At 49.9% G+C, this 21616-nt stretch overlaps 1 protein-coding gene and 1 pseudogene across 1 annotated transcript in view; one reads left to right on the top strand and one right to left on the bottom strand.

Moving 5' to 3' along the window:
* Positions 1 to 10650, bottom strand: part of LOC118657801 — a 103302-nt pseudogene extending 92652 nt beyond the window's left edge.
* FSTL4 (follistatin like 4) overlaps positions 1 to 21616 on the top strand; it is a 327280-nt gene that overhangs the window by 148906 nt on the left and 156758 nt on the right. The window contains exon 4 of the mRNA XM_036314191.1: positions 17529 to 17777. Within this exon, the coding sequence (XP_036170084.1) occupies positions 17529 to 17777 (249 nt within the window). The remainder of the gene's footprint in view (positions 1 to 17528; positions 17778 to 21616) is intronic.

Consider the following 21616-nt stretch of genomic DNA (forward strand, 5'->3'; position numbering starts at 1 on the left):
TGAATTAGCGAATGAGTGAATGAATGAATGAATGAATGAAACTAATGCGCACCCAATGTGCTGCCCCCTACTCCCCAGTTTGTGTCCTAAGCTGTCCAGAAAGGTGGCCAGAAAGGCTCACTGTGATCCCCCCAGAGCAGCACTTAGGGATCATTTCTGAAGAGAATGTATAAGGAGTCAGAAATGTCTCTGCTTCCAGGGCCCACCTGCCATCCCATCATCACCCACATCAGCGCCATGGAAGGCCTGCCAACAGGGCAGACGAAGAGCTGGGCAAACTGGGAAACTGGGCATCCTGCGCACACAGCCGCCTGGCCTGGAGTCATACAGCAGGCAGGGGAGTTCAGGATGGGCTACAGAATCTGTAGGGCCCACAGCAAAATGAAAACGTAGGACCCACACAGTGGCATGGAAGTTAGTCCCGCCCTCCATGGGCCCACTGCCCCACCCCACTGTAGATGGGGCTCCCTGGGGGCTTGAAAAACCCTGCACCAGGAGGCGTTCAGACTTGATGAGCGAGGACGCCCTCAATATTTGCATCATGGTGCTGTCAGCCGGGGGCAGGGACAGCCACCATCGTGCCCCACCCTCAGATGCCTGGTGGTGGGGGTACAAATATTACTCTGCCCACACCGCCACCCTGGCCCCTGGCAGGGGTGGAAGGCAACAACAGAAAGCAGCTGCCTCTCCCAGTGTGACCCCTTAACTGCCTGAGGTGCAGGGCAGCAGCAGGGTGAGTGGGGGAGACCAGCCAGGGCACAGGGAGTGGGAAGCAGGCAGCAGAGAGCCATCCAGGGTGGGGATGAGGCTGCAGTGTGAGTCAGGACACAGCCAAGGCACCAAGCCCCAGGCACACCTCCGCTCTCCCATCAGGCTCCCCTTACAAAACACAAACTCAAATGTAATTATTAAGACTTTCAAGACAAAAACCCCAGAGCTTTCATTCCTAAGCACAGGGTCCCTCTGAGTGTGTGTGTTGGGGGGGGGGGGGCAGGGGAGGGGGTACTGTACCAGTCATGTGCTTGTGAAGCCAGCCTGGTTGTAGTCCCAGAGCTGAGGGTCAGTTGGGTTTGCTGCGACCCTCTTTGGCTTTAGAAGCACCTCTGAGGCATGAGCAACTGAGTCACTGCCAGACTCTCATTTTCTTTGCTGTCGCTGCTGTGGTGGCACCATCCTATGACATCATCCAATTCCACCCAGGAGTCTGCACAGGAGCCCCGTTGAGGGCCCCACCAAGCCCTTCCCCCTCCCTGACACACACAGAACCTACTGTACAGTGGAAAGCCCTGGATCACTAGGTAAGATCCCAGAGGAATAGAAAAGATTTCTTAAGTTTTCATTGATCATTTAATCTCAAGTGTTGTCTTGGAAAAGAAAAGTAAAACTGGAATGTGAATGTTTTTAATTGAAATATAATCTGCATGCAGTAAAGTGCACAAATCTTTGTCAATGGTATTTGACAAATGTATAGCCATCACTGAAATCAAGACCTAAAACATTCCATCACCCTGGAAAATGGCCTCAAGTCCCTTCCCAGTCCTCCTCCCGCTCACAGGCAGTCGCTGTTCCTATCACCACAGGTCAGTTGTAGCTATTCTTGAACTTCTGGTGAGAGCAGCCGCACACTACACAGGAAAGGCTCTTGTGTCTGGCTTCTTCCGCTCCACGCAGCACTCCTGCGCTTTCTCTGCGTGGCTGGGGAATCGTCTGCTCCTCTTTGCCGAGTGGCACTTCACCGTATGACTGTATCGCAGTTTGCCAGTTGTTCCCGTCGATGCACATTACGTTCGTTTCCACTTGGGGACTAGTATGAGTGAAGCTCCTATGATCAGGTTTGTGCATGTCCTTCCGTGGGCACAGGCTTTCCTTTTCCTCAGATGAATACTTATGGATGGCAAATAACAAGATGCTCAACATCATTAGTCATTAGGAAATACAGATGGAAACCACAGTGGTACATCATGACACACCTGTTAGAATGGCGACAATTTAAAAGGCTGACCATAGCAAGTGTTGGCAAGGAGATGGGGGAACCAGAATACTCACATGGGAATGTTTTCGGCTTTGGTGATTTCTTCTATTAACTTTTTCTTCCTTCTACTTCTCTTTGGTATTTTTTCTTCTTTTTCTTTCTTATTGAAGTGGAAGTTTAGTTCATTGTCTCTTTGCTCCCATTTTTTTCTTATGAGAAGTGAAACATTATTCTTATTGTTGATTTCCTGAAGCAGATGTGTCTTTTTTCCCCTCTGTTTTCTTTGGTTTTCAGTAGTTTGATGACTGTTTGCCTTTGTGATTTTCTGTGTATTTACTTGAAGTCACTGACCTTCCGGGATATGGAGTTGATGTCTTTCATCAGCTTTGTAAATTTTTACCCAGTATCTTTTCGTGTATTTCTTCTGCCCTATTCTTTTTCTCCTCTCCTTCTCAAACTCCAATTAGTTATGTTAGTCAAATTCAGATCATCCCACAGTTCTTTAATGATCTGTTCTTTTTTTTCTCTTCCATGCTTTAGTCTGGGCCTTTTTATTATTGATTTGTCTTTGAATTCATTGGTCCTGTTTCCTGCTGTGTCCCGTCAGCTCCCATTCTTACTAAAGACCATTTAATAAATCCTTTATTTCAGATCTTTTATATTTCAGCCCTATTAAAGGCTTGTCCTCTGAATTTGGTTCACTTGTATATGTATTTCTTTATTACTATCCCATGATGGTTAAAAAGATATGAATTTTAGTTTATCTGGTGTTTTCTTGATGTTATCATGGGAATAACAGTCTTTTGCACACCTCTGTATCCTAGCCAGAAGTAGAAATCTGTCTATGAAATTTTAGGTGCCATGTTTTTTTTCCCCCAATATTTTCCATTTTACTGGAAAATTGCAAGAAATAGTACAATGAATTCTGATATATCCTTTACCATGGACTCCTTTCAGGTTTTGCAAACTGTCCTCATGATGTCCTCTATAGAAAGAGAATGTAAGCCAGGTCGCCCATTGCACTTAGTGGTCATCTCTCCGCAGCCGGCATCAATTCAGAGCAGTTCTTCAGTCTTTCCCTGCCCCCATATCCTTAACATTTTAAAGATGATAGGCCAGTTGTTTTAATAATGTCTCTCCATTTGGGTTTGTCTCTCCACTTGGGTTTGTCTGATGTTTCCTCATGACTACACTGAGGCTATGAGTTTGGGGCAAGAATGTAACTGAAGTTATGCCAAGCTTTCCTCCCTGCATTCCATCAAGTTAGGAATCGATGTCAACTTGTCCCGCCACTGGTAGTGTTAGCTTTGAGCGTGAGCACAGTGATATCTGCTTGCTTTCTCCTCCGTAAAGTTGCTGTTTTTCTTTAATATTAACAAGTTTTATGCTGAGACACTTTGAAATCATGTAAATATCCTGTTATTCTTCTAACTTTCACCCACTAATTTTACAATTTGTTGATATTTTTATTCCTGAGTTAATTAGGACATCATGATGGCCAAATGAAATTTTTCTAGTTCCATCATTTCTTCTACATTTATTAGCTGACATTCTATAAGAAAGAGGGTTTTTTTTTTCCTTTTCCCATTTATTTGCTCACTTTTTAAAAATCCGTGTGGACTTGTAGATTTTTGTTTATGTGATAGGATATTATCAAGTACTATCATTGTTTATTTTTACGCTCCAGTGTCCTAGGTTTGGCCAATGGGCACTGCTTCCGACTGGCTTCTGTGTCCTTTTGACATGTCCCATGACTTGAAGTGCCTCCTTCCTTCCTGGCCCAGCAAGATGTTCTGGACTATTCTTACGCTTTCCTTGCCTCTTCCCTGGAATAAGCCATTCCTTCAGAAAGTGTTGGTTCCCTTAGTGGTCAATTGCGTTTAGAAACCAAGACATGAGAATTCAATGTGCTCCTTGCTACTGGGGTTTTTCTGCTCTCAGATCCTCTCAGAGAAGAGATGTAAGACACACATAAATGTGCATGCATACGCACACGCATAGATCTTGAGAAGCAGGCGCTCACATCAATACCTCCAGTGCCAATCCAAGCAACCACGCAGTTCCCTCTAGCTTCCCCTGTTGCATGTCTATAACTCTCTTCTTCAGGGAGAAAACTAGTTCCTACTTTCATAAATATATTTACTTGTTGCTAGGTTCCCCCATATATAAATCATCTCCTTACCCCACGTGCTGCTGCCCCACTCAGCCACCTTCCTGTGGGGCCTAATCCCATGTTGCCGTCACCCAACTCGCCTGCCTACCAGAACCAACTGGGCCACCACCCCTTGGGTCCCTTTCCTTGTGAGGCCTGACCCCTTTGGCCACCACCATGCTCTGCTGCCTTCCTCCTAACTGTGACTTTTTCGAAGATTTTAAAAAAAATTGTTATTCTCTGCTTGGAATAAAAGAACAGATGTCATTCTGACCTGTTTAGGGTTGTGGTAATAAGTGTGCTTGTTGTCACGAATCAAAGATAAATGTGTTTTGGTTAATATGACCTCCTTAGAAGTGTTTTTTTTCCTTTTTAATGTTGTCTGATATTGCCACTCTAAGTCCAATTGAGCCAATACTGACGACAGAATGACTACCTGGGGTTTAGGAAGAAATATGTCAATGAGAGTAAAGCCCCACTTTCTGATGCGACTGCCTCAGGAGTGCAGGACCGGTCCCAAACAGCTTGTTCTGACCCAAATCCGCTAGAGATCAGATGACATTATTGGTTGGACCCACACCGTGTGGGGCCTGCCTGAAGCAAGGCATTGCTGGCTAGAAGGTGCTTCAAACTCTGCTCGGTCTTTTTTATTTCTCTTCTTGGAAGTGGAACAAAAGGGGTCAGTCGCTGACCTGGCGTCTGTCCCTAGAGCCTGCAGGAAAGCACTGTTCCTGAGAGGCCCCCACTCCGGGTTTGGAGGTGGCAGGCAGGGGCACAGGTTATTAGTGACACCTGTCCTTTTCTTTCTTTTCTCCATGGCACCCCGTTCACAGACTTCTCTTTATTGTTTACGTTCCTGGTGATAGACGAGTTTAAATTTGCTTTAAACACGCAGGAAAATTAAGACAGGTGACCTTGCCCTGACCCCACCCTTCCTGAGTCTCCGCTGCCGCAGGAACTATTCCCATCCACTCGCCAAAGGGCCCAGTGGTGGTGTGTTGAAGATCATATCCCTGTATTGATCTCAAAGTGCTTTTTTTTTAAATTGTTGGATCTATTTTTTAAAGTCATCATTTGACTTCTGCCTCTGGCAACATGGCAGATAAATATGTTTTAAATCCTTTTAAGCATTGATGTGCTAGTAAGAAAAATACTAAATACTTAAGAGGCTAGAAAAGCAAGTGACATCAGGAACCCAGAGAAGTAAAGTAACTGTGAAGCTGTCTTGACCTTGAGGCCTTTTGTCCGACTGGGTGAGCTTCAGCTTTGGTGTGCATACCCTGCATGATCCAGGATCACAAGGACCAATCCCAAAGCCCTCGGAAGGTGGAAGTATTTGGAAAGTTTTCCCCACTCCCCATATAAACCTGGGACCCCAAAGGGTTATATCTACAATGGCAAGGTTATGAATAGAAAAAAAAAAAAAGATGAAGTATTCAGCTCTGAATAAGGAAACAAAAGAAAGAGAACCATAGAAAAAGGCAATAAATAATTTAATGTAAACCAAATAAATACTAATAATATGTGCACACAATGGGCACTGTGAGTGAAAATGAAAGAATCACAGGTATACGCAAAGATGTGGATGAAACAAAACAGTATAAGAGCAAATGAAGTAAGTCTCCATACAACCAGTATGGTGCCTTCATATTTATAGTGTTCAAAAACATGTAAACCAAGCAATGCATTGTGTAGAAATACAAAGATGAGCTCAAACTGCAAAGAAAAGCAAACGAATAATAAACACAAAATTCGGGGTAGTGGTTACCTCTGAGTGGAAATGAGGGAACGGAATTGGAAACAGGAACATTTCAAAACTAATAAAACGATTCTTTTTCTTTAAACGGGAACTGTGTGAGTCCATAGTTGTTCCTTGTACCACAGTGCCGATGCTGTCCACAAAGTGTGTCATATTCTTTCATAGCTACTCGTTATTCAACAAGAGTAATTGATAGTTATTTGAGTTTTATTTTTATGTGGTGTGAAATGGGGTTTCAATATCATTTAATGCCAGGTGGGGAGCTAGTCATTTATCAAATGACTCATTTTCCCAATGCAGTGGTCACTCTTGTCATACAGCAAATTTTCATATGTAGTGGGATTTGTTTCTGGGTCCTCTCTTTTTTCCTGTCAGATTTGCATTGACTTGTCTGTTTCTAGGTCAATATCATATTGACGTGAACACAGCAGCTTTCTGGTTTGATGTTCTGATCTCCGGTACGACACATCTCCCTTCACTCTTCTCCCTCTTATTTGTCTCGGTTATTGGGGGCACTGACTCTTCTAAATGATCTTCTTAAGGTCATTTTATCCAATTCCAAAAGGATTTCCTTAGATTTATAAATTTATGGTAGCATCTTCCCACCCAAGAATAAGAAGTGTCTTTGCATTTGTTCAAGTCTTATTTTATGACCTTCAATAAGGTTTTATAGTCTTTTTCATATCAGTCCTGTGGCTTCCCTTGTTAAATTTATTCATAAATATTTTATGGTTTTTGCCATTATTATGAGTGGAATATTTTACCTTTTCCATTTCGAAATGTTTATTGCTAATGAAGAGAAGAATGATTAATTTTGGCATATTTATCACCTGTCCAACCACCTCATCATAATTCTCTTCCAATTTTAACATTTTTCACTAGTCTCTTGGTGTTCTAAGTATATGGATACACAACTAGGAAAAAGAGGTAGTTGTTAGTTGCCTTTTCTGAATTTTTACTGATTATTTCATTTTCATGTGCTATCATCCTTCCTTTTCAAATAAAAAATGGTGAGGACAGATACCCCTGTCTGGCTCCTACTTTCATTAAAATTGTGGTTGGCCATTTACAATGACACATTTAAGGAGTTTTCCATCTTTCCTTTTTGCTTAACACTTTAATTTGGAATAACTGCTGTATCTTAGGGCTTTTTATTTCTGTTTTGGCTCTGGGTTTTGATATATGTCCTCTGCTTAATCTCGGAGGCCACTAATGTGACCCTCAGTAGGGACCATTCTTTCCTTAAATTCCTTTGTTTTCTTTTTGGTTCAAATGCATGGTTTTCTTGGGAACCCTCTTTTTAAAAAAAAAAAAAATTTTAATTGATTTCAGAGAGAAAAGGAGAGGAAGAGAGAGAAACATCAATGATGAGAGAATCATGGATCGGCTGCCTCTTATACACCCCCTTGCTGGGGATTGAGCCTGTAACCTGGGCATGTGCCCGCACCAGGAACCGAATCATGACCTCCTAGTTCATAGGTCAGTGCTCAACCACTGAGCCACACCAGCAGGCGGAAACCCTCTGTTTTGCTACACTCACTTCTAGAGTTTTGATACTTTATTATGTCTGCTGATGTTGTCATCCTCCTCCTGCAGCAGCTCCAATTCTGGTCATGCTTCCCTCTCCGGAGGCCGGACCCCCTTGTGTAGATGGGTATTTTCTACTGCCTGCTCCCTGGGGCTCAAGCTCAGACATGAAGTAACAGGAGGAAGTAGAGGTCCCACAGGTGGTGCCTGAGCTGGGGGGCTCTGTCTGGGAGTAGACAGGTTGTCGGGCCCCTGTGGAGACACTTGGAAAAAGCCTCCTACTGTCTGGTCAGCACGTGCTCTCCTGGTCTCAGAGTTGGAGCAGACACAGCCCACCCAAGAAAGCCAGCCTCCCCCGAGCCCGGCGCCCGCCTGCCAGAGGCCTCAGCGCGATTTGGCTCAGGCGAGCCCGAGGGCGGGAGCCGAGAAGAGAAGAGAAGAGAAGAGAAGAGAAGAGAAGAGAAGAGAAGAGAAAAGGTGAAATTATCTACTCGGTACTGTGACTCAGCTTTGTTTTGATATCACCCAGTGCATATTTTTATGGCTGCGAATCTCACTGAGAGATAAGGGCAGATCTTGGAGAGGAGAAATTGACACCCTTCTGGTTAGAAAACACCAAATTTTTCTGTGCTCGTATTAGATATTGTAATTGAGCTCCATCTTTTCTTCTTTAAAAGAATATTCAAAAAGAGTGTGTCATTGTCTCTGGTTGTGAGACACATCTGAGACAAGGGGCCTGCGGTGTTGACCCTGGGAGGGGGGAGAGTCCCCTCAGTGCTCGGAAATCTAGAGTGGAAGGTGCGGGGAGCATCACCGTGCTCACCCTGAGTGTCTCTGCAAGAATCCTGGAAATAATTGGAGGCAGCCCGAGGCGGCGTGGCCTGGAATCGTTAGTTGGTGGAGAAGCAGGAAAGAACCCAGTAATGAGGCATCAGCAGGAGAGTGAAGACCCATTGAGAGAGCAACATCTGGCCTTCAACTCGAAGCTGAAGCCGGAGATGCAGGGAGCCCCAAGGAGCAAACGTGACAAGGGAGCGTGGTGCCAGGAGGGAAAATGAGGGCTCTGGTGACAGAGGATAAGACAGATGCAGACTGAAGAGGCTTTAGGCAAAGAACAGGGACTTGGGGATAGGAATGTTTTTGGAGGAAGTGCTCTAAAACAAAACCATTTTGTAAGAGACACTCTCCCAGAGGCAAGAATCCTATTATGCTTCCCATTTTTATGCAGCTTTTCTTCCCAAGAAAGTCTCAGAAATAACCTGTCAAAGTCAGTGCAGCCCTAGCGGGTTTGGCTCAGTGGGTAGCGCATTGGCTGCGGACTGAAGGGTCCTGGGTTTGATTCCGATCAAGAGCACGTATCTCGGTTTCAGGCTCGATCCCTGGCCCCGGTCGGGGGCATGTGGGAGGCAACCAATCGATGTGTCTCTCTCACATCCATGTCTCTCCCTCCCTGTCTCTCCCCCTCCTTTCCACTCTCTCTAAACTCAATGGAAAAATATCCTTAGGTGAGGATTACCAAAAAAATAATAATAATAGTAGGGCAAATGGAGGTAAAAAGGAACAGAAGAGATTATTGTCATTTTATTCTAACCAGAAGGCATGCAAGCCAGAGCACAGGCTTTGATGTACATCCTAAATTCACAGGTGTGAGCTTATATTTCCAACTCAAGGAATCTCTACACAACCTCCTCATGTCTGATAAGGAAACCGAGGCTCACATGTGAGTTGGTTCTACTGCGTTGGTAGAACCCCGGTCTGTGGACCCTCACCCAATGCTTTCCACAACCTCCACCCTTACTGCTCAGTGTGTCACTCTGCCTGTTTCTTTCTCTTTTTAAAAAAAATATATTTTATTGATTTTTTACAGAGAGGAAGGGAGAGGGATAGAGAGTTAGAAACATCGATGAGAGAGAAACATCGATCAGCTGCCTCCTGCACACTCCCCACTGGGGATGTGCCCGCAACCAAGGTACATGCCCTTGACCGGAATCGAACCCGGGACCCTTCAGTCCGCAGGCCGACGCTCTATCCACTGAGCCAAACCGGTCAGGCCTGCCTGTTTCTTTAAAACCATTCATTTCTGATTACTCAGACCCCCAGCCTTCAATCTGGGGTCTCTGCAGTGTCTTCCCCAGGTTCACTTTTCACCCGGCATCTTCCGCAGCCTGCTCTGTGCCAGGCCCTGTGCTGAGCTCCGAACATAAGAAGTAGAACCCGGTCCTTGTCCTAAAACCGCAGAGACCTGTCTGCGGCTCCGAGCGTGGATGACTGTGAGGTCGGGCTGCTGCAGGCCCTGCCCCAGGGCCTGCTGTTCTGCCTGAGGAGCCTACTGAGCTTTGCGGTGACAAGTGCCAGTGCTGGCCAGCAGCCGGGGAAACCTCCAGGCCATCAGCCTGGGAGCTCGGATTAAGTGGAGAACGCCCGTGGGAGGCCTTGGGGAGAAAGCTCTAGAAGTCGTGGGTCAGGTGGCAGTACTGTCATCACACAGTGTAGAGGGGGAAATGGCACAGCAGAGCAAAGGGCACCCGGAAGGAAGAGAAACACCAGACCTGACTGTGTGAGTGGGCCCGAGGCGTCTGCGGGACTGGGCCGTGTGTGGGCTGCCTGTGAAACCGAGGCCGGGCTCACCTGGCAGCTCAGGGCCCTGTTCGCTGCCTGGCACCACCCGAGACGTCCAGTGGAACCTGCGGAGTTTGGGCTACGGGTCAGTTCTGGTCACGTTCAGATGCTCTCAGCTCAGAAGCTGGGCAGAGTCCACCCCGGTCAAGCAAATGCCTGAAGCAGGGAAACTTGCAAGGGAAGCATTTCCTTGAGATATTTGAAGCGTGCTATTCCAAGTCTGCCTTTTAAAACCAGTCCATGCTTCCAAAGCAAACACCTTTTCACTAAGTCAGGCTTGAACACGGACCAGCCCACGGTGTATACTCGCATCGGTAAAAATCAAATGGCTGCTTAGCTTTCAGTCCAAGGTAGTCAACCCAGCACCAACTGAGCACTTACTGTGTACCCAGCTCCTGACATGAATTCTCTTGTTTAATCCTGTAAGCAGCAAACCATTGATCTCCTCATTTTAAATTAGAGGGAAGAGAGGGTAGGGGACTTGCCTGGGTCACAGAGCTAACGAGGGCCAGCGTCCGTTCCGAGGTCTACCCGTGTGTTACTTGAAACCCAGCTGCACACGCGTGAGCCCTGGAAGAGTTCTGACGCAGCTCCCACGATGGTGACGCAGTCCTGCGTCATCCGCTCGCCCCACCACGTGCCTCTGACACATGAGAGTTCTTATCCATCCCAGCAAAGCTGAGCTAGGTGTTTGGGGCCTCACTGCCTCTCTCCTGGGGTCTTTTTGTACTTGGCTGGGGGCTCCAAAGGAAGGAGGCGCCCCGGGTAGGGGAAAGGATGACAGTCCTTGGCAGCCCACTCAGACGCCATGTGTCACTGTAGGCACTTTGTGTATTGGGGAAATTATCTGAGACTTGGGAATAAGGCAGAGGGTTGGTGTGGCAAGTCCTCCCCCTGTCATACTTGAGCATCATTGCACAGACCCACCGGGGATCATGTACTGTCTGGGCTAGGGGTTTGTTCAGTCAGCTTACTGCTGAGTAAAGGCCCAGACTATGCAGTTACACATTAACTTGTAGATTTGTGTCCAGTAAAGATGCAAACTCTTTCTTTCTGATAGAAAAATGACCCCAAAGGTTATGGTGTTCTTGCCCTGTAGGTCATTAACCAATTATGTGTCTCACCTAACCATCTCCTCCACCCCCACAGATCTCCTTCACTTCTCCTGCCCGTCCCCTCCTTAGCGAGTCGAATAAATCTTTAACTCAGGCTCGCTTATATTTCCCTGAGAGTGGTGATTTTAAGTATTTATAGGAATATTTGGCACTTGTGTTCACCTGCGGTCGGAAATCACCACCTCCAAAAGCCCTGCGTAGGGAGTTGGGCTCCTGCAGGAACCTTGTCCGTGCTCCGGTTGATCCAGGGTTGGTTGGGTACAGACTCCTGAGGCAGAACTGAGAGTCCACCCCCAGGTGAAAGGGCTTCCTGCCCTCCCGACGTTCCATGCATTTCTGACTCTGGCTTGGTGGTTAGTTTGGAAGCCAGTGTGTGAGCCCACAGTTTGGGACCTGTGAGCAGTGCACAAGGCAGGTTATGTTCCCGCCGGCGATGGGTAACCGTGTGTTTCTGTTAAGCTCTGGCCACTGGAGAACTTGGTCAGGGCTTTCAGAGCTGGTCAAAATTCTGCTTTTGAGAAGCACACGATTGCCTTGGTTTGGGCTCTGCTCTGTGGTCATCAGGAAGATATCACATCTGCCCAGCAGTGACAGAACAATTTCAGGGGAAAAGGTAGGGGAGGGGGCAGGGAGACACTAAAGCTGAGAGACATGATAATGGAGGGCAGGTGGCCAGGTGTCTGTGCATGACAAGGAGGGGGTTTGGGCCTGGGATGTTCAAAGATCCAAGCACAGCTTCCTCCTGTCACACGGTACACCTCCTGCCCTCAGAGTAGCTTAATTGGCCTCCCAGCTGCACACACTTCTCGAGGTGTGTGAGAGCAGAGATCGATAGCCAGGCGTGCTGATGTTGGAGAATTTGGTCAGGACTCGTCAAAATTCTGCTTTCATGAAGCACATGATTGGAGACGCTCAAACCATGGGCATCTGAACCCTCCTGACATGAGTTCCTTCAAGCAGGGACCCTGTCCCCGGCTGAGCAGATGATCCCAAGTCTGAGCAATTTGGAGTGAGACTCTACACATCTACAGCCTGCTTGCTGTCTGACCATAAGCAAGCCACTTCTTGACTCCTATTTCTTAATCTGTAAAATGGGCATGTGCACATGCCTCAGAGTGAGGCCTGTGTGTTTACTTCCCAGAGCTGTAAATGGCGATCAGATGAGCCCACGTATGTATCTAAGTGTTGGCATGATGCCTGCCTGACATGCCTCAGTGCTCAGCAGTTTCTGTAAGCTTTGCCCTCTCTGGCTGGTGCTAGGAATGCACTTCCCCTGGGAGGAACTACACATTTTCTTCCTAATACTGGAGTGTGAATGAGACTTTACAGGGCAGACTGGACCTGAAGCAGCCCCAGCACCCAGGGCACCCGGAGGATGTGAAGGTTCCCACCAAGGTGACCAGAGGTGAGAGCCCAGGAGGGCTGCTCTCCTCCCACCTGCAGCCTGGGAGGTGCCAAGAACCCTGTGACTTACGGGAGTGTCTGAGGACTGGCCTTTCCAGCCAGGACTAGAGACAGGACCTCCCCCCAACACTCAGTTCCCAGGGGCCAAGAAAGGCTTCCAGGCAACCAGTCACCCCACTTTTCCAAGGGGACAGTGAGGCAAGGTGGTAACTTTGCCTCTGCAGTCACGGCTCCCTGCAGACTGGGTCAGCTGGGCGGGATCTGCTCTGAACGGGACCATGTGGGCCAGGCCTCTTCCTGGGCCAACCCCTGGCTCTGCCCATGGGCTGCAGGGCCCCAGGCTGCTCCACTCTCCTGTCCCTCGGCTCTACCCCTCACTTTCAGGTCTCAGGTCAAATCTCACCTCTTCCACGAGGCTTCCCTGACCTCCAGATGAGCTCTGGCCTGCTCAGCCACCTGTTTATTTCCTTTCTGGCATTTATCACAGCCCACGTGTCTTTATTGGCTTGTTTTCCTCTTCACACTCTGTCTTCCTACGCTGCCATGTAAGTGTCTGGAGGACAATGCCCTCATCTGCTTTGTGTCCCAGCACCTAGAGTTGGGTCTGGCACATAGGAGGAGCTCCAAAATATATGTTGGATGAGTCGGTGGGTGGAGAGCTGTCAGGCTCTCCTGAAGTGCCTCATTGTTACCACCCATCCACATGGGCATAGAAGCTACACTGACTGGCTTGCCGGGGCTCCGCCTGGCTCTCACACAAACCCAAATTCTGCCGCCATGTCCCAGGCACTTGGGTGGTCTCTGCAATGAGGGAGTTGACATTGACCACATATTCTGTCTGAGGACCACCTTGGGCATGGCTGAGAGTGTAAGTCATCTTGGGAGGGTGGGGGAAGGGAGTACTGGGACCATTACCTGCAGCTCCCGGATGGCACACCCCACATGTCTACACACCTCTGTACACACACTGCTCTTCTAAAGGCAGGTCCTCAGCTTTGGGTCTGCAAACAACCTGACCCTGACCCAGGCTATGGGCTACAGCCCCTGGTGAGTTTATATGATACACAGAAAAGAAAGCCTGTAATCCAGCTGTGTCTGCTGGTGGTGGGCACGTGGTTCCTGTCTGCAGTGCCTTCTGTCTGCAGAAGGTGGAGCCTGTTGTGCCAGGCTGGGGTTCAGGACGGGCAGCGCGGAAGGTGGCTGGCTCTGGGCACTGCGCATGCCTCTGCATCCAAGTCCGCCGTTCCCATCTGCGTTGGGCCTTGCTGAGTATGCGGCCACCTTAGAGCCAGAAGTCACCTCACTGTGGCTCTATGGTGTGTGTGGGGTGGGGGGGGGTAGCGGGGTCTGGCAGTCCTCTGCTGGGGTCTGAGGGCCTGCAGGAGGAGGCCCAGGCAGTGCTGCTGATGAGACCTGGAGTGGGCACCTCCCAAGGCCGTGTAAGGAGAGGGGCTCTCCTCAGGAGTCAAGGCGAGAACGAGTTCTCACACAGAGATGATGCACTGGACAAACATGCTTGCAGGCAATTTAGCATCCCAAAGTGGAAAGTAATGGGCCTCCTCTCATGTGCAATCCAGGGCACAGTCCTGAGAGGGGACCTGGCATAGGTTTACTCTGTGCCAAGGAACCGGTTGTCTGTGCTCTGGTGCAGTCAGTGGTGAGAGAGACTTCCTGCTTGGGTGAAGGAATAGGACTCACCTATACTCTGAGTTGTCCGTCCCATGTCCGTGAGGCTCGAATGGAGACTCCTTACCTGAAGCACAGAGGAAATCTGTAGCTCTTACTGGTACAAACGGACTTGTTTCTCCTCCTGTCATAACTTTCGTGTAACAATTCCCATTTCTGATCATGTTCAGTAAATTCAATGAGTGTGGAAAAGCAGCTTATTTGGTACGATGATCAGTTTCTCACCCAGGTAAACGACTTTCTTGATGACTATAAATTAAACAGGTTATGTCTTTTGCATGCATCATGGTTGCCTCGTCAACACTGGGGCAGTCACGGGTGGTCTCATCTGGTTACCTTTCCCACTGCTGTTTTAGCATCATCCCGGTAGGGAGGGACTTCAGAGACCACCAAAGCTCGCTCTGGACAAGGAGAACCCCTTTAAATCCATCCTGTTTTAGTAACAAGGAGGCAGTTGTGACGGGGGCTTGTTTAATGAGGAAGCCACGGCTTGTGGGCGTCTCTGTGGCCAGGCCCGTCCCGGTGTGCGGTGTTCCTAGCTTGGCGCAGGCCTGTTGTCCGCAGGCCGGGAAGCGGCAGGGGCAAGGCTTTAAAGCAACGTTTACCTTAATTGCAAATATGAGGAATCAATGATCTGCTGACAGCTGATTCCATGTCAGAGAGAACCTGAGTGTTTTGACCACTTCCACGAGCCCGGCGGGCACGTTTTCTGAACACGATGGCCTCAGTCACACTGTGAGCGAATGAAACGTGGGCATTGGCAGCCCCACACGCAGTGCTGCTCTCCCGAGGCGTTCACTGTGGTTGTGCCTGCGGGTGATTCTAAGGAGAAAGGGTCAGGAGAGGGGTTCTCCCCATCCAGAGCGAGCTGGCTCTGGTGGTCTCCAGACTCTGGTGCCCTTGCCCCAGAAAGCCCACCTTCAAGGACGCCTGTCCCCTTTGTGCCACCATCCTTCCAGCTTCCCTCCTGCCCCCTTGGAGGAGGCCAGAGGAGATGCATCCCTCAAAAGGTCACTGCATGGGTGACCCTCCCCACCCTCATCATCTCAGCCTCTAGCCTGGGGTCTGAGCAGTGGCAACATCTGCGTTAAGGAGATCAGCTTTTAAAACTGTTGGGTTTCTTAAAACCTGAGTGTACAGGGGCCATGTGAGGACAAAGGCCCTGCCCCTGAGGGGTCTCCAGAGGCCGGAGAGTGCGGCAGACACTGTGGGGCAGGAGGATTCAGAGAGGGGCACTTGGAGAGGAGATGGCAGGAAAGGGACCCAGGTGTGAGGTGGAGCTGATTTATGCGTCAAGAGCACAGCCTGGGTGGGCAGCACAGCGGAAGCAAAAGAGACCACAGACTCAGAAACCTTGACTCTTGTTTCTTTTCCAAATGGAGCAGTTAGTGGGTGCCCTTTCCATCACACACGGCAGTTTATTAAAACGGCGATGCAGTGGCAATGTGCTGTGTCCTGGCGCTGTGTGCGGGAAGAAGGAAATGCTGACCTTTGCACAGCTGTTAGTTTCTTCTAGTAGCCGCCAGCGCTTTCCCAGGAAACCCATTTTCCAGGAATCAGGCTCATCAAACACACTTTGTGGCGAAGCAGCCATAAACACCGGGGTGGGGGCCTCCAGCCCAGAGCCCCCCTCCCTCTGCCATCAGCCTTGACAGGAAGCTGTGCACTGCGGCTGCTGAAGGCCACGGAGCCTTCGCGGTGACACGCGAGCAATTAGCGGAGTGGATAAAGGACATTCACTCGCCCCCGTAGGATCCGCACTTTTACACTGCTTGGAGATATTTTGACCTTCTAGTTTATTATGATTCAAGAAAAAGTCAATATTTCTTAGCTTGCCAAGGCCGGAGGAATTTAAATGAGTTATTGAATCAAGCACTTAATCTACCGATAACTGATTCTTTTCCTTTCAAATCTATAATGATGAAAAGCAGGCTTAACCAAAAACAAGAAAAGGAAGGTTCTTTTTTTTTCCTCCCGTAGACAATTTTAGCCCATGGGATAGGAGCTGAGGCTGGAAGTGCAGGCTTGAGTGTCAGGGCCATTCTGTTTTGCTGAGCATTTTGAAGGTTTCATTAAAACTTAAAAACAAAACTTCTGTGGCCGTGAAATCTGCATTCATGCTTTAATTTGATATCCCTTTATAATCCTCAACTTCCTATCTGTTGCTATCAATGCCACGTGCAGTCAGCCAGTTTCCTGGGCTCCCGTGGCCGTGTGTGATGCTGTGGGAGACACTTGCTTGGCTTTTCACGAAGCGGACCCCACTCAGCATGAGCCAGTCTCCCCTCCTCCTGCCTGTTTGGCCCTCTGAGCTCTGGGCACCACTGCCTGAGATCATCATGGGCGTGTGCTGGGTGCAGGTTCTCAGCCTTCTTGCCAAGGCTGCAACACTGTGCTGGGAGGGACTAGGCCAGCCGTGAGCAAACTACGGCCCGTGGGCCGGATCCGGCCCGTTTGAAATGAATAAAACTAAATGAATAAAACTAAAAAAAAAAAAAAGGCCGTACCCTTTTATGTAATGATGTTTACTTTGAATTTATATTAGTTCACACAAACACTCCATCCATGCTTTTGTTCCAGCCCTCCGGTCCAGTTTAAGAACCCATTGTGGCCCTCGAGTCAAAAAGTTTGCCCACCCCTGGACTAGGCAGTGGAGAAAGCTGCAGCCGCCACCGCAGATGATGCGCTTCCAGGGAGCTCTGGCCTCCCTGCCCTGACCGCCCTCCGCCCCATCCTGACACCACTTCCTCCTCACTCTACACTTCCACCCTAGATCCCGCAGCGGCTCCCCAGGGTCTAACATATGGGAAATTCCTCTGCCTGGCTTTCTCAGTCCCCTGGAACCACACCTTGCTCCCCTTCACTGGCCCACGCCTCAGCCCCTGCGCAAAGCTCCTCCTCACCTCAGGTCTCCTCCCTGCAGAGTGTTATGGGAGCTTGACTCAAGCCTCCACATCTCTTAGGAGGTCTCCTGCTCTCAGGCGGCAGGGCCCACGGGCACTTTGCCACCTCCATGTAGTCCTGTCTACTTCTCCCTTCCAGATGGCAGGGCTCCTGTTTGAAAGGTTTGGTGTGAGCCATAAAAACCGGGCTCTACACTGCAGGACACTGCTCTTGGCACTCACAGCCGCCTCCTGTTGGAGGGAAGGGACTCCTTCAGGCACCCGAGCCCCCAGGCCTCGGCCTCACAGGCAAATGGAGCCTCTGCTCGCCAGGACTTGAAAGAGCCACCAAGGACGCCCAGGACCCCACCCGCGTGCCTGCAGCTGACCTCTGTGTTTGTGTGCCTGGCAGGGCTCTCCGACCATGACTGGCTGCGGTCCTCCTGCGGGAAGAAGCGGTGCGGCCGCGGGAGCAGGTGCACGCTCAGCCGGGAGACGGGGGAGCCCGAATGCCGGTGCCTGGAGGCCTGCAAGCCCAGCTACGTTCCCGTGTGCGGCTCCGATGGGAGGTTCTATGAAAACCACTGTGAGCTCTACCGCGCCGCGTGCCTGCTGGAGAAGAAGATCGTCATTGCCCACAGCAAGGACTGTTTCCTTAAAGGTAGGAAGGTGGCTTCAGGCCACCTGTGATTTGAGCTTTGGGTGTGCTTCTTCTAATGCCCTTCTGACCACCGACCCGGTGCTGAGTTTATAGGCTAAAGTGTAAAGGCAATAGAGAAAGAGGAAGGCTGGGGCCTTCACAGCGTGGCAGCGGTTGCATTTTGGAGATGCAGGTTCTGTTGTGGCCACCTGCCCTCGAAGAGCAGGATCCAGGGAGGCTCAGGGATGCCCTGGCTGCCATGGGGCACAGAGGAACCAGCCACAAGGTGGTGCCCAGGCCTCTCACTCACATGGGGCGGGCCCTGTCGGGGTGCTGATAGGGCCTGCATGTACCCCCTGGACAGAATCTCATGAATCAGGACCACCTGTGCATAGCATGTGGCCAGGTGGACACCAGCACAGTGGGTCCCAGCATGTCAGGCTCTCGAGCTCTGGCCTGTAGTGGCTGCTGGTGGAACAGCACTCCATGCCTGGCCTGGCCTGGCCAGAACACCCTGAGCAAGACAGGGAGGCCCTGAGTGGACATCAGAACATGTCCATGGAGTCGGGGCCAAGGGGTTCGTGCTCCGTGCTGGGATTGATCAGAAGAGAAGGGCAGTGGGAGTTCCGGCTGGAGGGATAGAGCCTCGGGCAGGGCCTAGGGCTCTTCACACCTGATCCATTCTCAGCACCTGGCACAGTGCCTGGCACCAAGGAGACACTCAGTGGCTCACAGATGCTGGAAGGTGTGAGAGTTAGAATGCAAATTCCCGTGTTGGTGTGGCCCCAATGAATGGTGCATGGTACACGGTACACAGTGTGACAGGCGTGTTTCAGCAGTAGAGCACAGGTCTGTGGCTTCTGCCCATGCCACCTGTGCTCACGTGAAGGGCCTCCCCAACTCGGCCACGGGCTGTGGCAGCAGGGAGCCTGGGAGCACTCGGGGCTCTGGAAAGCCAAGTTTATCCCTGACGGGAACAGCCTTGGGCCCTTTCATGGCTGTGCTTGTGACGCTAATGCTGAGGTGCTCCAGAAATCATGAGGCACATTATGGAAATGAGGCCAAAACAAGCCCAGGAAAAATGTCCCTGGCCCGGGAGCACTGCCCGGCGCGTGCTGCGGAGGCCCCAGCAGCGGTGAGCTCTCAAACACTTGACCGGTTGCTCTGGCTCTATTGGCCGTGTTGCATTTTATAGACTGATGTTCCGTTCTCCGGTTTCCAATATCCCCCAAGTTGCATCTTCCTGAAGGTTTTCATTTCTGCCTCAGAGTATGCCCGCCTCCCTGCCCGTCGGTTATTCAAACAGCATTTCTCATTTCATGCGAGGGAAACACAGCCACCACACAACCCAGGAGGGATGGGGCGCGGGGTGGGCAGATTCGGGTCCTGTTTCATGCTGATTGACTTTATCCACCAACTCCTCCTGACTTGTTGAGTTCTGCACAGATTTTGTGAGTCCCCACCCACAAAGGTCGCTGTCAGTGGAGAACAGGATTTGTGAGGCCCCAGAGGTTGCAGATCAGCTCTGCCACATCCCGGCTGTGTGGTCTTGGGTGCATGACTCCACCTCTCTGAGTCTTTTCTCAGATGTAAAATCAAGGCTACCAGCAGTACCCACCTACTCTGTGGAGAAAAGTGCATGAGATGCTCACAGAAACCACTGAAGATGTGCGGGCACATTACAGGTGTTGGTATTAATGACACCTGTTGTCATCCTGCATCTAATCCCGTGTGGCCTTGGGCCTAGAGCAGGGAGACGCATAAACTGCAGGGTCCTCAGAGGCAGCAGCAAGCTCTGCCCAGCAGGGCTTGGCAACGTGTCTGGGTCCAGGTGGCTTCTGGTAGTTGGAAAGTGGGTGTGGAAGGCCCTGAGTTGGCTGATGCTGTCTCGGAGATGCCCTTCCTGCAGGCCTGGCCCGTGGGTCGGGCCCACGGAGAAGCCTTCCCAGCCTCAGGCTCAGGGTCAGCTGCAGGCCCTGGCCGGAGGGGGTGAGGGTGGGGGTGGGGGTGGGGGTGTCTTGGAAGAAAAGAGGGTGTAAAGGACAGCTTCCCGCAGTGTCGCCCCCACGATGGCAGGGTAGTCTTTAATACCATCTTGAGCTCCTTGACGATCATTTATCTTTTGTCCCAAATCACCAGGGAGTTATTAATACAGGAAACTTAAAAACACCTTTTTTCCCCCCCACAAATAAAAATTTTAAAATCATCTGTTCCATTCTCTAGTCCTACCAGACTTTACAAAGAGAAGCTATGACTTCATTCTCTAGGTTTTATCTGTCGCCAGAAGTCCTTTTGGGAAGGAGGCGGGGTTCACACCTCATGGGGACACAGGGCCTCGCCACTCTGCAACCTTCTCAGCCCCATGGACAACAGAACTTCTGGTATGACAATCCAGTTGCCATGGCAATAGGGTGCCTTGTGAACGCGGAAGGAAATACCACATCATTTAGGGATCATTAGCATGTGGGAAATCAAAACTGAACTCAGAATCATTGCTTCAGCTCGCCTTTGCAGCCCCGGCCCCAGTGCTCCGGAAGTCCCAAGCAGGGTCTCTTGCCGAAAATCGGGGTTCAGAGGATATAGGATGTGGTATCCCTTTCTTCCTGTGGCAAAATTGGAGTCATTAGTTGTTCTCAGCCCCAAAGACGGCCAGAGAATACCAAGATAGTGGGTGGGATTCCCTGTAACGTTCGCTGCTTATAGTGTTTTAAAAGTTGTCGTGTGACATGGGTTCCTATTTGTGTACTAGTTGGCGCTTTTTAAATTATTTTTCTGACTCGGTTTTGAATTCACGCTTTATCTCCTACGCTGTTCGAGAAGAGATGGCCTTTCAGCAATCGCTCACCACGCCGGGGCTGTATTATCCCAGATGATACAATGTCATAGTCTGCAGGTTTCCAAACAAACCATGAAATTATGGAAGAAAGGAGCCTCTTAGGGGTTCAGTCGTAAATGGACCTCCAGCTTCTCATCCCATGTGCTGCTGTAGGTTCTTCAGAGGGGGGTGCACAGGCTCATGAAATCAGAGGAAATAATTTTCATTTTTGACAAAAAAATTTACTATAGGCTCACCAACAAATCTTTTGTTGTTACTAAACACAAGAATAAAAACCCAACCTTTTGTTGCACCAGCAGAGCAGCTAGATCTTACTGCCAAGGAGACTTCTTTTTTCTTTTCTCGTTGTTACTCTGAGTCTTGTTGCTTTAGGAACGTAAATTAAGCCCCAGGCCTGCAGGGCATTTCTGCACTTCCTGCCAGTTACCTCTTCAGCTGCAGACCCAGCTCGCCAAGGTGTGTGAGATCCTGGCACAGGGTCCTGACTCGCAGGAGTCTAGGGGGTTGGGTTTCCCTCTGCTGGAGCGGGTCCCTACTGTAGGAAGGTAGGTGCTGGGGCCTGCGGGAGCATCATGGGGCTGAGGGGGGGCAGCAGGCACAAACTCAAGGGCACCGGCTTCAGATCCATCATGGAGCCATGCCACACCTCTTTGGATGAGGCATGTAAGCTCTCTGCGCCTCACTTGCCTCATCTGTAAAATGGGAATGATAATCCTACCTACCTCAAGGCGCAGTGCCCCGAAGAGTGAGCACTCTTCTCTGAGCGTAATCGACAGCAGTCAGGTTGATGGTGATATCGTTGCAAACATCAGGGCACATTTGAGGGATGGATGCAAGAGGACGAAAGACCCCTGCCCACACAGGCAATGCCATATACGGGCTAAGCGATCAGGTGAGGGGTGGGGGGTGGATACTCCAGTGAATGAGCAAGGTGAAAGAAGAATGTTGGCCCTTTATTTAACGGATGACTGGAATTTGACCTGCAAATGATCAAACTTAAACCACCTTCTCCAACTGCCTTGCT

Source organism: Myotis myotis, unplaced genomic scaffold (genome assembly GCF_014108235.1).
Source record: "Myotis myotis isolate mMyoMyo1 unplaced genomic scaffold, mMyoMyo1.p scaffold_m19_p_6, whole genome shotgun sequence".
NCBI classification, from domain to species: domain Eukaryota; kingdom Metazoa; phylum Chordata; class Mammalia; order Chiroptera; family Vespertilionidae; genus Myotis; species Myotis myotis.